General features: G+C 31.7%; 1 protein-coding gene across 1 annotated transcript in view; it reads right to left on the bottom strand.

The window, feature by feature from the left end:
- The window catches only part of LOC141338525 (rab GTPase-activating protein 1-like), a 46015-nt gene extending 29193 nt beyond the window's left edge, over window positions 1-16822 (bottom strand). The window contains exons 1-5 of the mRNA XM_073844096.1: window positions 16763-16822; window positions 15614-15688; window positions 13066-13191; window positions 9259-9402; window positions 4922-4963 (exon numbers count right to left, since the gene is read on the bottom strand). Of these exons, the coding sequence (XP_073700197.1) occupies window positions 4922-4963; window positions 9259-9402; window positions 13066-13191 (312 nt within the window). The 5' untranslated portion in view covers window positions 15614-15688; window positions 16763-16822. The remainder of the gene's footprint in view (window positions 1-4921; window positions 4964-9258; window positions 9403-13065; window positions 13192-15613; window positions 15689-16762) is intronic.
- Between the last annotated feature and the right edge of the window lie 292 nt (window positions 16823-17114).

The following is a 17114-nucleotide window of genomic DNA, read 5'->3' as shown; positions in this document are numbered from 1 at the left end:
AGAAGGGAACATTTTTACCCAGCCCTAATATACAATATATAATACACCTAACCAGTCAAGTCACAATATAATGCGACAATATAAACAATGACGTAAGAGGTCATTACGTAAAACACATTGTTAGTCTTCACCATGACAAATTATATCATAAGCTTGTGTAAACCTAGTACTCTGAGATCTGAGGTTTCATTACAAAAACCTTCATAGTTCCTCTTCAATGAACACCTGGAGTTTGCAGAGCTTTAAAAAGAAACCAGAGAGCATTATTCTGCTTCTCACATCTGCTGTAATTACAGAACAGGGAAGTGGAGTCTATTCCTCCACATTAAATCAGGGGATACATCCGCGTGTCTCCTCCATAGGTTAGCTCAGACACATTGAGGCCAGCGCAGTCCGCTCTGGCAACGGCTCCATTTGTCATTCTGCCATTGCGGCTTACACAAAGGTGTGGCTTTGTGGATGAAGCTAATGTATTTGTGCTGAGAACGCTGCTGGAAAGCTTCGCAGAAGACAAAATTGGTAAACCGATAAAGACAAAGTGCCCTTTAACTCGCAGTGGAAGCTGAATATTCACTTTTTTTAAAACCACAATAAAATAAACTTAGAATTTAGAAATTCTAGAAAACATTTTATTTCCTCCATATGTGATCACTTTTGGCCTTTTGCTCTATAAACCACTACTATAGTCTTAATGCGCCACAAACAGCGCTGTATCAATAGAGCTCTAGTGGCATTACTGGGCTAATGACCCACAGCTGCATACTGTGTCATCCATTGTGTCGCCGATGATCAATAACTTCACAACAACAAACCCAAATGCACGCATAGATCACTCCGACAGCAGCCATACGGCTCGGATCAACTTCCTTATTATGTTGTGTTAACGAGCCAATGCATCTTATGAAAAGAAAAAATGCCATTTGCGGTTAGAAAAGCGTTCAGGAAAAGTGATAAATTGAGATTGTTTCCTGTTTACGTGGCATTTCCTAATCTATGTTTCTATGTGTAGTTATTTGTACTATTATGAAATAAAATCCAGTATTTTTGGCTCATTTTTAAATTAAATATATGCACTAAATATGTGACCCTGGACCACAAAACCAGTCTTAAGTCGCTGGGGTATATTTGTAGCAATAGCCAAAAATACATTGTATGGGTCAAAATTATTGATTTTTTTTTTATGCCAAAAATCATTTGGAAATTAAGTAAAGATCATGTTACATTAAGACTTTTTGTAAAATTCCTACTGTAAATATATCAAAATGTAATTTTTGATTAGTAATATGCATTGTTAAGAACTTAATTTGGACAACTTTAAAGGTGATTTTCTCAGTATTTTGATTTTTCTGCACCCTCAGATTCCTGATTTTCAAATAGATGTATCTCTGCCAAATATTGTCCTATCCTAACAAACAATATATCAATAGAAATTTTATTTATTGAGCTTTCATATGACGTATACATCTCAGTTTTGTAAAATTTAATCTTATGACTGGTTTTGTGGTCCAGGGTCACATATAGGGAAAACTTTAAATAATAAGCCCAAAAACATAGAAAAGGAACAAAATACTGGTTAAATAATGCATATATTTAGCAAAATGCTCCTCTCTACAGTTAACTAACAAGTTTATGCTCACTGAATATGTTTTTTCTGAGGTAAATTCGTCGCCTGACACCGTTTACAAGCTGGTATATTGACATCTTTGCGCAGATAGAGCGATTACATGAGACATGATATGGATTTTGGTAAGTTATACTAATTTTTAACATACCTTTGAATGTTTATTCATGCTTATTTCGCGCTAAAACTGCTTTTAAATCATAATATGCAATATATAAAATATATTACAATTGTATTTTCGAAATCCAGTATTTTTTTATTTTTGTTTTCTATCATTGTGATATATGAGATTGTAATACTATATTATAATGTGAAGTGTTTTAGGTTCGTTTAATATTGTTTATAGCAAAACCTACGAAACCAGAAAGGTCTGAACAGCTGCACACAAACATTTTGGTGGGAAAAAATACAGAAATAAATCAAGGCAATATGTCTTCTGAACAGCAGAGGGAGACACGCTCAATCTTTTCTTATTTTACCTGCAGAGCTGCTGTATGTTAAACTAAAGGCAATAAATCATGTGTCGAGATTATTAGTTTTAGCAAACGAATTTCCCTCACTTTTTATGATAAGGACTTAAAAATAAAATGAATAAAATAAAATAAATGCATGGCTGAAATAAAATATTATTTTAAATTAAAAACTTCAAATGTTGCTTTGGCAACTAACTGAAATAAATGTATGCTGCAGTACTATAATGACTTAAAGCTATAAAAAAAAAACCTAATAAAATAAAATAAATAAATAAATAATAAAATAAAATACTGCCCTCAAAAATTGTTGTTATTGGTAAATATAACAAATGATCATGATAATTGTTTTTGTAGGCAACGAACTGAAATAAGTTTAAACTTAAGTACTAAAATGACTGAAAGCTATAAAGAAAAAAACAAATTAGTTAAATAAATTAAACAAATTAAATAAATTACTGCACTAAAAAAATGGTGTTACTGGTAAATATAACAAATTATTAAGAGAATTGTTTTCTGTAATTGAAATAAAGTTATAAAGAAAAAAGCATGAATAAAATAAGAAATTAAATTAAATAATACAAAATTATTAAATAAAATACTGCACTCAAAACAAATATCGTGTTGTTAATGCTAAATAAAACAAATTACCATGATAATTGTTTGTATAATTGATATAAGCTGAAAAAAACATTTTAAATTAAAAACTAAGAATTGTTGCTTTGGCAACAAACTGAGATAAGTTTAAGCTAAAATAAAAATTGTATAAGTGTAAAAGGTATAAAGAAAAAAAGAACATAAAATAATAAATAAATAAAACAAAACATTACACTCAAATAAATGTTGTTGTTATTGGTAAATATAATGTATATAACAAATAACTAATTATTATGAAAATTGTTTTCTGTGACTGAAATAAAGCTGAAAAACAAATTAAGTATTATTTTAGATAAAAAACATAAATGAAAAATGTTTTGCCAAACTAACTGAAGTAAGTTTAGGCTAAAGTAGTAAAATGACTAAAAGCTATAAAGAAAAAAATAAAAAATAAAATAAAATAAAATACTGCATCCAAAAAAGGTGTTGTTATTGGCAAATATAACAAATTATTATGAAAATTGTTTTCGATTGTGTAATTGAAAAATCAGAAATAAAATAAAATAAAATATTTTAAAATTCCATCTAAAAATGAGAAATGTTGCTTTGGCAACTAATTGAAATAACTTTAACCTAAAGATAAAATAATACAATTAAATTAAATTAAATACTGCACTCAAATGACTGGCATTATTGGTAAATACAACAAATTACTATGAGAATTATTTTCTGTAATTGAAATAAAGTTTAAATAAATTAAAAAATAAAATAATAAAATAAAATAAGATACTGCACTCAAACAAATGGTGTTGTTATTGGTAAATAATAAATTATTATGAGAATTGTTTTGTGTTATTGAAATAAATAATACAGAAAAGAACAGAAAAGAAAAAAAAGAAAAGAAAAGACTCAAATAAATGGTGCTGTTATTGGTAAATATAACTAATTATTATGATAATAGTTTTGTGTAATTGAAATAAATATGAAATAAATAAAAAAATAAAATAAAAAAAATAAAATACTCAAATTAATGGTGCTGTTACTGGTAAATAATAACAAATTATTATGAGAATTGTTTTGTGTAATTGAAATAAATATTAAATAATAATAAAAAAATAATAAAATAAAAAAATAAAATACTCAAATAAATGGTGCTGTTACTGGTAAATAATAACAAATTATTATGAGAATTGTTTTGTGTAATTGAAATAAATATTAAATAAAAAATAAAAAATAAAAAAAATAAAATACTCAAATAAATGGTGCTGTTACTGGCAAATATAACAAATTATTAAGAGAATTGTTTTGTGTAATTGAAATAAATATTAAATAAAAAAAATAAATAAAATAAAATAAAAAAAATAAAATACTCAAATAAATGGTGCTGTTACTGGCAAATATAACAAATTATTAAGAGAATTGTTTTGTGTAATTGAAATAAATATTAAATAAATTAAAAATAATAATAAAATAAAATAAATAAAATACTCAAATAAATGGTGCTGTTACTGGTAAATATAACAAATTATTATGAGCATTGGAAAAGCTGAAAACCTGAAATAAAATAAAATATTATTTTAGATGGAAAAACCTAATTAAAAACTTAGAAATGTTGCTTTGGCAACTAACTGAAATAAAATTTAAGCTAAAGTACTAAAATGGCTAACAGCTATAAGAAAAAATACATAAGAAAAAAACTAAATGAATACAATATAAAATAAAAAATACATAATAAAAATAAAAAATATTGGTAAATATAACACATGAGAATTTTCTTCTGTACTTGAAATAAAGCTGAAATAAAATAAAACAAAACATTATTTTAGATTAAATAACATGAAAAGAAAGTATTAAAATGACTCAAATTTAAACTTGGATTAAAATATAAACTAAAAATATAAAGATAAAACGGAAAATATTAATTAATTATAATTACATGATACTAAAATATCTAGAAATAATAATGAAAAAAATAAATAGATTTAAGTAATTCACAAAAGTTTTTCCATTATTTATAATTAGGATAGATATTTAAAAAAAGTAAATTAAAATATAAAATAAAAATTAATAATTTTACAAGAAAATGCAATTAAAAAAATGAAATATTGAGCATAACTGCATACATGTCTACAACTTTTCACCAATTTTATGAATTTCCCCTGACTTTTCCTTCCTGCAAACCACAACTATGAACTCCCCTGACTTGAAATGTAAGCAGGATGAGGTGCAGTACCTTTAGAAGAGCCAGCGCCACATTGAAGATGATGTTCAACCCCTGTGAACATAACAAAAAACAAATTACACAAAGAATCATTTCTCTAAACATCAAACTGCCAAAAACTACAAAAGGGCCCACATACAAAAGCTTTTTATTGTAATAAAGATGATACAATTTCATTTAAACGGTTCGGAGGAGCTGCAATGCTGTCTTTGCGCTCTAGCAGCAATGGGAAGCGCGATGTCAAGCGCATTTGCATTTCCTAAAATAGCTCGAGTCATACAAAGAGCTCAAACGTGTGGGAGTGACAGGAGCTGAAGAAAGAGGCAAACAATCTCGCTTGCACACGCTCAGGTGGACTGACAGGCAGGTGGATGTGAAGGACGGAGGTGCAGAGTGTGTGTGTGTGTGTGTGTGTGTGTGTGTGTGTGTGTGTGTGTGTGTGTGTGTGTGTGTGTGTGTGTCAGAGGGGAGCAGGTGGCATCGCAGTAGCGAGCGCAGAAGCAATGCTGAAGTCAGCTCCGCATGGAAACACCCGTCTCGAGCATCGCTTAGACAAGCCGTTCACATGGCAACACTGAGCTAAAAATATCCCGCATTCTCTATTAATAACAGGCGGCGGAGGCTATCTCTCCCCGACAGGCTCTAGATGGCGCTAGGGGGCTAAATGGAAATTGTGGGGGGGATAATTGTGTGTCTGCATGTGTGTGCGTTTGTGTTTGTTCAGGGAGGGATAAGACTGTAGTCTTTGGCTCAGGAGCTGAACGCTTTTGGTTATGCAAGAAATAGGGCTACTATTATTTCTTAAGAATTTATACTAGCAAAACTATCAGTATTTAGATCATTCAAAGCTATTTACTACAACCTGAGTAATTCATTGTTCTTTCGCTTGAAGAATTGCCATAGGAAGTCTAAAATTGAAGTAATTAATTGCAGGAACTATTGAGAATAGCTTACGGTCGGTAAGATTTTTGGTTTGAACAAAAAATACAGTAAAAACGGTACTATTGTGAAACTGTATTGCAATTTAAAATAACTGGTTTATATTTTATTATATTTTAAAATTAAAATTATTATATTTATTTTGTCACTTTTGATTAGTATGTTTAAAATTAATATTTTATATATAACATGTAGCGTTTATTTGCAAAAACAGATCGATCATGTTTTTTATTGTTATGTTTTTATTTTGCTAGTTATTTTGTTAATTGGAATGCACAGTGAAAAAACAGGATTTTTGAAAACAGCAAACTACCTCTTCATATAATATAATATTAATAAACAAATAAATAAAAATGTCATGGCAATTAACAGAAAAATGTGTAGACTTAGAAAATTACTACTTACAGATATCAAATTTATTAGTTAAAAAAATTCTAATTAGCTTTCAAAGATTTTATGCTAGTAACCTCACTATATAACAGTCACTTTAGCAACACTGTCTCTTGTGAACCTGACTTTGTTTCCTGACAGACTGATAACAAATCCTGTGCGCCCTTAGTCCCGGAAGTTGTTTAAGGTAGCCAATCAGATTAGAGCTTGCCAAAGTGAGAAAGTGCTTTTTCGGTTTTGAGCACAATAGCATTAGAAGGCACAATTTTAAAGCTTGACACAGTACATATAAAAGAAGAAAAAAAAAAAAACTGAATACAACTAAATTGAAATGTAAATACAATTAGAGAGAGAAGCATGAATAAGAAAGACTACGATCACTACGAGTTACTTAACAGTAGAGCCAGAGCCTCAAAAGAAGGCAGAACACTAAATGAATTAGAGATGAACTGATAGATGGATAAGAAGAGAGAGAGAGAAAGAAAAGAGAGGGAGAGAGCATCTAACAGATTCTCATCATGCGATTCATTGACTGAGACAGGCTGAGGAAACTTTTAATTGTCTTGCCTCGGGCTACCACAGACGCTGAATGAAAGGAAACGGGGAGAAAAGCGATGGGAAAAAAATAAAAGGAAAAGCTCTCGGAGGAGCAGAAAGGTCGAAGCGTTTCTTTTGGAAAGACACAAAGCCTATTTCTAAGAAGTCAAAGATGCTTGCTTTGGGAAATCTAACAGAGCTCAAAAAGTTTAGAAACAACTGAACTTTCCGTCGGTTTCATGAGCTACTGGAAACCCAGCACAACTCCAATATTTATTTACAACTGTCATTAATTTACGTTTATGTTGTTTCTACATATATTATTACATTACTAACATTTCAAGTTGTATAGGTTAATATTAATTAAAGGACAAACAAAAGTTTCAGTCTCATTTACTAAAAAACATGCAAGTTGTGTACTAGCACAGAAACTTCAGCATTACAGGATAATAGACAGATTCTTAAAGAGACAGTTCACCCAAAAGTAAAAAATTACCCCATGATTTACTCACCTTCAAGCCATCCTAGATGTATTTGATTTTCGACTTTCACATGAATATAATCAGAGTTATATTAAAAAACGTCATGGCTCTTTCAAGCCTTATAATGGCAGTGAATGGGTGTTGAGATTTTGAACTCCAATAAAGTGCAAACATCCATCATAAAAAGTACTCCACACAACTCCGGGTGTTAATAAAATTGATGCGTCTGTGCAAGAAAAATATCCATATTTACAACTTTATAAACCATGATCTCTAGCTTTCGCTATCGTATGCACGTTCACGAAAGAGTGGCGTTCCAGCCAGTGTATTAATTTTGACAGCATATTTAGATTTAGTCTTAGTCATAGATTTTTGATTAAAATGGCATTTAGTTTTAGTCATTTGAATCGTTTTAGTTTTAGTCTGGTTTTAGTTAAGTTTCTGTAAATAAATCTAGATTAATCTTAGGGCTACTAACGTGATTCAGTCAAGAGCAGTCCATTGTTTTTCTGTCTTTTTTTTGTCGCTTAACATCAATGCCACAGACAACAGCAACTAAATTAGGCTGCTGTCCCTTCAAAACCAGATACAATGTACTGATTAGGGCTTCCCCCTAATTAGAGTTGTCAAAAAGTACAGAGTTCGGTACTTTTGGTACTGAAATTTTAAAATGTCCAATTCCTGCTTACATTTGAGCGCTGTTGAGCCTTTTTTTAAACATCGCTGATTGGTCATAGTGTTCACGTGCTCAGATATGACTGTGATTGGCTACAATAATCAGCACTTCACGCTCCTCACTGAGCGCTCACACCTAAGCACAATGAGAGTGGTTTAAAAATGCAAGCGGGAAATGGATGTTTTTAAAATTTCAGTACCAAAAGTACTGAACTCTGTACTTTTTGACAACTCTACCCATTAGTCTTAGAGACTTGAGTTTTATTAGTTGCTTAGTCACAGAAAAAAAAAATTCACAGGAAATGGTGAAGTCACACAGTCCATGACGGACAGATCGTTAACAGCTGGTCTATGTGGAAATATAGTACATCAGGCAGGACATCCTAACTCTCACCTATTATTCATCAACCTCAAATATGGCTTTTCATCTGAAAGATATAAAGAAGCAACTTTACATGGCAGCTCAATCTAATGGTAACCTAGAAAAATGTGTGTTATTAAAGTGTCTGTGCGGAGTGTGGAAGCTGCATTTGCACCTAAAATACTCTGTCATTTTGGTCATACAGATAAAAGTAATACATCTTTTTAAGTGGTAAAGACTATGTTTATTTGTGTGCAACGAAACGTTGTACTTTTGTAAAATAGTTAAAGCAAACAGGATGTGCTTTCTGCCGTCTCGATCTCTGTGAACTTGAGGACGAAACTTCGAAACTCTGTGTATACTTGCCTTACAGACATTGAAAAATATATCTATAGAGAGTGAAATGTCTACTTTTAAATGAACCAATTTAAATAGAAAACAAATATTTTTAGATTATGTAATCTGTATGAAACATACATACAGGCACATCACTACTGAAAACCGAAAACACACTAATTTATCAATAACTTATTAAAACGTTAACGCAGTCTCCTTGCTGTTTTTCCCTGACACATACATTTTTTCTTACACAAATGCTTTGATTCGCTTCAGAAGGCCTTTATTAACCCTCCGGAGCCATGTGGAGTATTTTTTATGATGGATGGATTCACTTTATTGGACTTCAAAATCTCAACACCCATTCACTGCCATTATAAAGGTTGGAAGAACCAGAACATTTTTTAATATAACTCTGATTACATACATCTGAAAGAAGAAAGTCATATACATCTATGATAGCTTGAGAGTGAGTAAATCATGGAGTAATTTTCATTTTTGGGTGAACTATCCCTTTAAGTGTCGCTCGGTTTCTATTTATGTTGTGCTAGTCTCACCCACAGTGACTTCTCATTGGGTTAAATGACTTTCGGTTACTGCAAATTTGTGACTGGAGGAAGAAATATCACCTCGTACAGGAGCAGGTCGGTGATATGGAAGACCATGCAGAGAGGGAACTTGGCCGTAAACAGTGTTAAGAACCACTGGGATGCGTACATATGGGCCTCCAGGTTCAGGTCCTGGAAGTGAGACCACAGATCCGGCAACTGCTCCTGGAACGAGGGAGGAGGAGAAAAACAGTCATGAATAAGCATTATAACTTGTGTTTTATTATCTGTTAGGGCTATTGATTTGACAAGTTAATTCAATTATATTTATTTTTTGGAAGCACAAGTGAACAAACCTGAACAGGACATATCCAAACCAAAAGAAAAACAGACTACTGACCCCTTTTCACAAGCATTTCTATTGGGAGTGTAAGACTACCAGACTACAGCACAGGGTCAAGAGTGCAGTTATAAAGCACAAACAGCTAATAACTCAAAGACTTACATGTGCTTTGATCTCCTTGAGTTTGTGCTGCTGTGTTCATAAGAATGTGTTTGTTTTGTGTGTTTTTAATGCAGAGGTTATGAGGAGTTTCAATAGAGAAATGCTCAGTGCTTTCCTGAGGCGATATTGAAACAACAATGAAGTAAAAGCTTCTCAAGCACAGCACTGGGAAAACACTTCTTATTCTTGCCTAAGATACACTTGATCACTTTTAGGCTAATACAAGTATTTGGAATTCACAAAAACACCTCTATAGCCCAGTAAAAACAAAAAAAATGCTGATGTATTATCAGTGTTGGAAACAGTTGTGCTGCTTAATATTTTTCTGGAACCTGTGATACTTTTTTTCAGGATTCTTTGATGAATAAAACGTTCAAAAGAACAACATTTATTTAAAATAGAAATATTTTGTAGCAATACACACTACCTTTTAAAGTTTCAGGGTCAGTAATTATTTTTTTCTTTGTTTAAAAGACATTTATATTTTTATTTATCAAGGATGTGTTCAACTGATAAAAAGTTATAGTTAAAACTAAATAAAATAATGTTAGAAAAGATTTATATTTTGAATAAATGCTGTTCTTTTGAACTTTTTATTCATCAAAGAATCCTGAAAAAAGTATCGCAGGTTCCTAAAAAAATATTAAGCAGTACAACTGTTTCCAACATTGATAATAAAATAATAAATCAGTATATTAGAGTGATTTCTAAAGGATCATGTGATGCTGATGACTGGAGTAATGGCTGATGAAAATTCAGCTTTATATCACAGAAATAAATTATATTTTAAAGTATATTAAAATAAAAATTTTGAATTGCAATAATATTTCAGAATATAACTTTCTCTTGTGCTCATCAAAATTCCATTTATTTGATCAAAAATACAGAAGCTTTTTTAAAAAACATTAAAAATCTTACTGATCACAAACTTTTGAGCAGCAGTTAATTATATATAAATAATAGAAAAATAAAATAAAGTAAAATAAAAAATTATAAAAATTAATAAATTAAAATAAAAAAACTCAAATGATTAAAAACACAGTTAAAAATTCACTTAAATTAAACATAAAAAATATAAAATAATTATATATACATTACCTTTCTTCAACAAGCTACACAATTTGACAAATAGAAATAGTGAAACTTCCTCAAAAAAAAAAGACGAGTTAAACTATGTATTCAGAGACCGAGCAGAGAATAAATCAAAGAGGTAATTGATATCTACAAAGGCATATCTTAAATTTGCATCTCAAAAAGACCTGGTGCTGTAGAGTGAATATTTTTCTGGGGTAGATTGTTAGATTAGAGAGGTGGGAGTGTTGGGTTAACACATGTAAAGTAAATGATTTCCGAGGAAGAGACGGGAATTCTTCCGGTGAGTGCCGTACGGCACGTTTTCCATAATCAATGCTAACACTCTTGTAGTAGCAGAGCTAGTCGATACTAACCAGGTTGGGTTTAGCGCTGAAAGAGGGCTACTTTAGGCCTAATTGCATTTCAGCACAAAATTAAAACCCATTTTCCAGCGCATTAGGTCTAATAGCTTACAAGTATGGCCTGACAAGGGATGAACAAGACTGTGAGATGTAATCTCTTAAAGTGATAGCTCACCCAAAAATAAAAATTCTGTCATTGATTACTCACCCTCATGTTGTTCCAAACCTGTAAGAGCTTTGTTCATCTTTGAAACACAAATTAAGATATTTTTGATGAAACCTGATAACTTTCTGACCCTGCATAGACAGCAACATCACTGACACATTCAAGGTCCAGAAAGGTGGTAGGGACAACATTAAAATAGTCCATGTGACATCAGTGGTTCAACCATGATATTATGAAGCTACAAGAATTAATTTTCATCAAAAATATCCTAATTTGTGTTCTGAAGATGAACAAAGGTCTTATGGGTTTGGCAAAACATGAGGGTGAGTAATTGATGACAGGAGTTTTAGTCAAATTTTAATTAAATTTTTGGGTGAACTATACCTTTAAAAAAACACTTAAAAGGCCAAACCTGCAGCAGGCGCTCCAGCTTGCAGTGAAGATCTACAAAGTTGTTTTTGTAGAGAAAAAAAAAAAAAAAACACTACAAAATATAGCTGCTAGCAGCAATTACCGGGGTTCGGGTTGTGAATATATGGACGTTTTATTGGGTTTTAGTTCTTTTACAATAGAAATATCATGTTTTTTTTTTTTACACCTTTTTAACTGTTATAGTGCCACCTATGGTCCGACCTTCATGAAACTTTGCATGCTTGTTAAGAGTCATCTGGTACATGTTTTCACCAACTTTCGTAAAGTTTTGAGTTTTTGTTTAGGTTTTATAAGTATTTGAGTATATGTGGCCACGCCCCTTGTCTAAATGACCCCGTTATAGCTAACCAAAGGACAAAATTATTGATCTAGAGAGTGGGTGAAAAACCTAGGACTAGTTCACAAAAGTAGTTTAACATAATTGGGAATAATTCATTAACGATATAATTGCGTATTTATAGTCGTTTATATGTTTTTTCCATCTTCCATCACCAAGTGGCAGAGCGTTTTTGCGTACTGTTGCGCGGGAAAATTTCATTTTTTTTTTTTTTTTTTTTTTAATAATTATTGATATTCAGTGTCCAGAGAATATTTCTGCACAGGTTTGGTTCCAATCGGGCGAAAAACCTAGGACTAGTTCGCAAAAGTAGGTTTTGGATATAAGTCCTTTTTTTGGGGATAACCGTACGCCGTAGCTCAAAAATTTCTGACTCCACGTTTTTGAGTCTACGACAAATGGTGTATGAGCTACAGCCAAAAATGTCTTAAATATTAGTTTTGGGTGGTGTAGCGCCACCTTTAGGCCGATTGGGGCAAGCCTTTGGATCCGAGTAGCGAGCAATACTACTATGATCTGACCAATTTTCAGCTTTCTAGGCCTTACGGTTTGGGCTGCACGATCAGTTTTACCGGAGAAAAATAATAATAATAATAATAAAAATTCTTACAATTACAATATGGTTTCAGCACTACGTGCTCGAACCCCTAAATGCAACAAAAAGATATCACAAAACACACACACAAACAAACAAACAAACAAAAAAAAAAAAATGACACGAGACAAAGAACAAAACAAAAATATAGCTGCAAGCAGCGATGACGGGCACAAGCCGTCAGCACAACTGCAACCCTGGTGCCATCAGGAAAACGGTGCACAGCAGGCTTACAGATTTAAAGTAACACTCTGGCTGTCTGGTTTTAAGGGTTACAGCAATGAAAGTGTTATACTATGAAATCAAGAGAGTGAAACACACTCAAACACATAAACAGAGAGAGAGAGAGAGAGAGAGAGAGAGAGAGAGAGAGAGAGAGAGAGAGAGAGAGAGAGAACAATATATACAGTTTCAAACCTGCAGCAGACGCTCCAGCTGGTAGAACTTGCAGTGAAGATCTTCAAAGTTGTTTTTGTAGAGCTCCCGGAGACCATAGTTGTACATGATCTTCACCAGCACACAGAAAGCTTGCTCCTCGGGCATCTAAACGGAAAAAACAAGAGATATTGCTGATGCTAATACATTCTGCATGAATAAAGCTTGATAAACACAACCGACCCATGATGTTTAGATGTGTCAACTGTCCGTCTACCTGTCTATGGCAGTCTACAGTGATGCTATCGGAGTTTGTTTGTGTTGCTGAGACGGCGAGCGAGACAGACAGAGAGGTGGGTATTAAATCACGCCGACAGCGTGTGTGTCCCGAGCTCAATGGGCTCCTGCAGGTAGACGGGCTCTGTCATTAATATTCCTGACAGCTCCTGAGCTTCCTGGGCAAGGCCACGAGAAAGACACTTACACTACATTATAGAAATCCCCAAGCGCGCTCTAATATCAAGCCCTATACGGGCCGGCGTCGCAGAAAAACAAAAAACGGCATCTTATTCAGCTCTCGCTTTAATTAAATATGGAATTAACCGTTTCATCAATGTCTGTCCCTCGCTTTCGGTCTCTCTCCGCCTACCAGTAGCTGCATTACAAGACTTAAAAACTTAAAGATAAAGGGTAGGTTTCCGTTTACACTTTTATAAGCGTTTATTATTTAGTTTAGATTTGTCAGCTTAAAGGGTTAGTTCATCCAAAAATAAAGATTCTATCATTAATTACTCACCTCCAAGTTGTTCCAAACCCGTAAGACCTTCGTTCATCTTCAGAACACAAATTAAGATATTTTTTAAGAAATCCGAGAGCTTTCTGACCCTGCATAGATATTGTGGTAATCTCATGAACGTGTGTTGAAGACTGACACAAAAGAGTTTCACAAAAAGTATTCTCGTAGCTTTATAACATTACGGTTTTAATCACTGATGTCAAATAGACTATTTTAACAATGTCCTTACTACCTTTCTGGGCCTTGAATGTGTCAGTTGTGTTGCTGTCTATGCAGGATAAGAAAGCTCTCGAATTTTAACAAAAATATCTTGCAGATTTGACATTAGGGTGAGTAATTAATGACAGAATTGTCATTTTTGGGTGAACTATCCCTTTAAAGATAAAACTGACCTAAAAGGAAGTTTACTTAATGCCTGTTATGAGAAAGTAACATCCACTTCTGCTATGGTACAAATTCACACATTTTGAAACGTGAAAGCTTTTGTATTTTTGGGTTAAAATTTCGTATTTTTGGTTTAGTGTCTCTAAAATAAATTTAAATACATGAACAAAATATTTAATAATAAATTAAATTAATAATAATGAATGAATGAAACTAGATTCAAATAAAATAATAAAAAATATTAATAAACAAAATGCAACAACAAAAAACAAGATGACAAAAAAACTAAAAACAAAATGAAGCAAAAAACATTACAAAAAAGAAACCACAAAACACACACACAACAAAAAAAACTACAACAAAACAACTGCACAAGACAAAAAAACAAAACAAAACAAAAAACACTACAAAATATAACAAAAACTAAAGATACCACATAATACACACAAACAACTAAACACAAAACACAACAAAAACAAGATACCACAAATACACAAAAAAACAAAACTTAAACCATAATACAACAAAAAACAAGACAAAAAATAAATTATGCTACAAAATACAACAAAACAACACAAAATACACACACAAAAAACTAAAACTAAACAAAATACAACAAAACAACTAAACTAAAAACAAAAAATGCTAGAAAATACAACAAAAACAAAAGATAACACAAAATACACACAAAAATAAAAAAACTAAACAAAACAAGACAAAACAACTAAACTAAGAAGATACCACAAATACACACACACAAAAACTAAACAAAACCACTAAATGAAATAAAAACAAAAATTACTACAAAATACAACAAAACACAAAACAAGACAAAGCAACTAACAAAAAAATAGAAAAAAGTCACATAATACAGAGACAAAACAAAAACTACACAAAACAAAATACAACAATACCACAAAACAAGTAAACAAACTGAAACAAAAAAATACTACAAATTCTAAAAACAAAAGACAAAAACACAAAAACCCTAAACAAAAACAACAAAACAACACGACAAAGTTCATTAAAAAAAACAATATAACAAAAACAAAAGATATCACAAAACACACAAAAACAAAATACAACAACAAAACAAAAAACACCGCAAGACAAAAAGCTAAACAAAATAAAAGACGAAACACTGCAAAATACAAGAAAAAGACACAAAACACACACAAAACATAAACTAAAACAAGCAAAACAAAAATAACAAGAAAATAAATAAAAAAAAACCTCTCCTCAACAAATTTGAGATAAAATGTATGTCTTTAACATGTATGGATGTATGCTGCAGTGTAATACATGGGCTTACATTTATCATAAACTTATTTGGCTTTAATATGTTGATTTAAAATACTTATCTGTGCAGACAAAATAGATGAAACACTACTCGTCTTGCAAAATACTTACATGTAAAAGTAATACAGCAGCCAAAAATGATTGACCTTGGCAATATCCAATCTCGTCATCATACACAGAATAAGCCTGTGAAAAACACAAACAAACATTAGTTTATATATTGTGTACCAAAAAAATAAATAAAAATAATAATAATAATATTATATAAGTATATATATATATATATTATATATATATATACTTTATGAGAATGTAATGCAATTTAAATTTTAATAAAATTAAATATAAGTTAAATTAGCAAAAAAGAAATCTGAATTATATATATATATAATTTAAAGAGGTGTTTATAAAGAAATACTTTGTATTACAGAAAAAAAAAAATTCAGAAAAACAAAGAATATTAGATTTATAAAATCAGTCCTGCCTTATATTACTTAACACTACATATTTTCAAATGAATAAATGTGTCACAGTTTAAAGTGACATGTTAAAATACTGCTTCCTCATAAATGACTGGAAACACTGATAAATGTTCATGGCAACACACGCCGCTCTGAGCCGAGGGGTTTTGTCTCCAGGATTAGCTGGATTGAAGGTCTTTTGCACAATTTAGGAGGCTTTTAATCTGCCTGTGCCAATCAGCTGATGGAGAACCTCTTAAGACTCCTCACAAAGGAGATTTAACAGAGAACAGGACCACTTTTCTCATCCACTCAACGCTTTTCCCCTGATTTTGTATAATATGGAATTTAATATACAAATTTTACAATTAAAATCAAAATGTATATTATATTTTATATTGATATTATATATTTTATATTTCTGGTCAAAGGTGTGTGTAGCTTAAAACAGCTTTGTTTTATGTGGCTCTTTACAGCTAGAAGCATCTGTTTAATTATATAGAGATAGATGTGTGCTTAACTGGATAACTGCCTGCAGGATAACTGCATAATCTATTACTCTAGCTCTGTTTCTAAATATAATACCGGATCCATGAGGCGTAACTATGTTTAACTAGCAGACTGTACGAGTTATAACGCAGGACACAGAGAGGCGAGTACAGCACCTGTGGTTGGATATCTATCAAGGCCGTTGGTATTACGGCAAAACAAAAGGTCAGTGGATAGAGATGTTGCAGCGGTGTGGTGATGCTTGTTACCAGACGGCAGGAGTGAGTCACGGCTTTAGCTTTCGCCTCACCTTGCAGATCTTGTAGAGAGAGTCTTGGCCATCGCCGCCTGAGTCTTTGAAGTAGTCGTGAGCGGGGAAGGTGCGATGGATGTCTCTGGTGATGACGGCTTCCTGGGCGGAGTCCTGTGGGGCAAATCAAAAGTGTTACAATCAGACTTTAAAAATATTTGTATTATTATTATTATTATTTTTAATATTATTATGTTTTATATATATTTTTTATAATTCATATATATTTATATTATTATTTTAGAGTTTAGAATTAGCATTTTATTGTTATTTTATTTCTTTATTATTTAATTATAATTGTTTTTTGTCGTAAATGAATGATTATAGCGAAATATGAAAATATTCTGACATT

The sequence above is a fragment of the Garra rufa genome, chromosome 7, assembly GCF_049309525.1.
Source record: "Garra rufa chromosome 7, GarRuf1.0, whole genome shotgun sequence".
In the NCBI taxonomy this organism is placed as follows: domain Eukaryota; kingdom Metazoa; phylum Chordata; class Actinopteri; order Cypriniformes; family Cyprinidae; genus Garra; species Garra rufa.
This window is presented reverse-complemented; position numbering and strand designations above follow the sequence as displayed.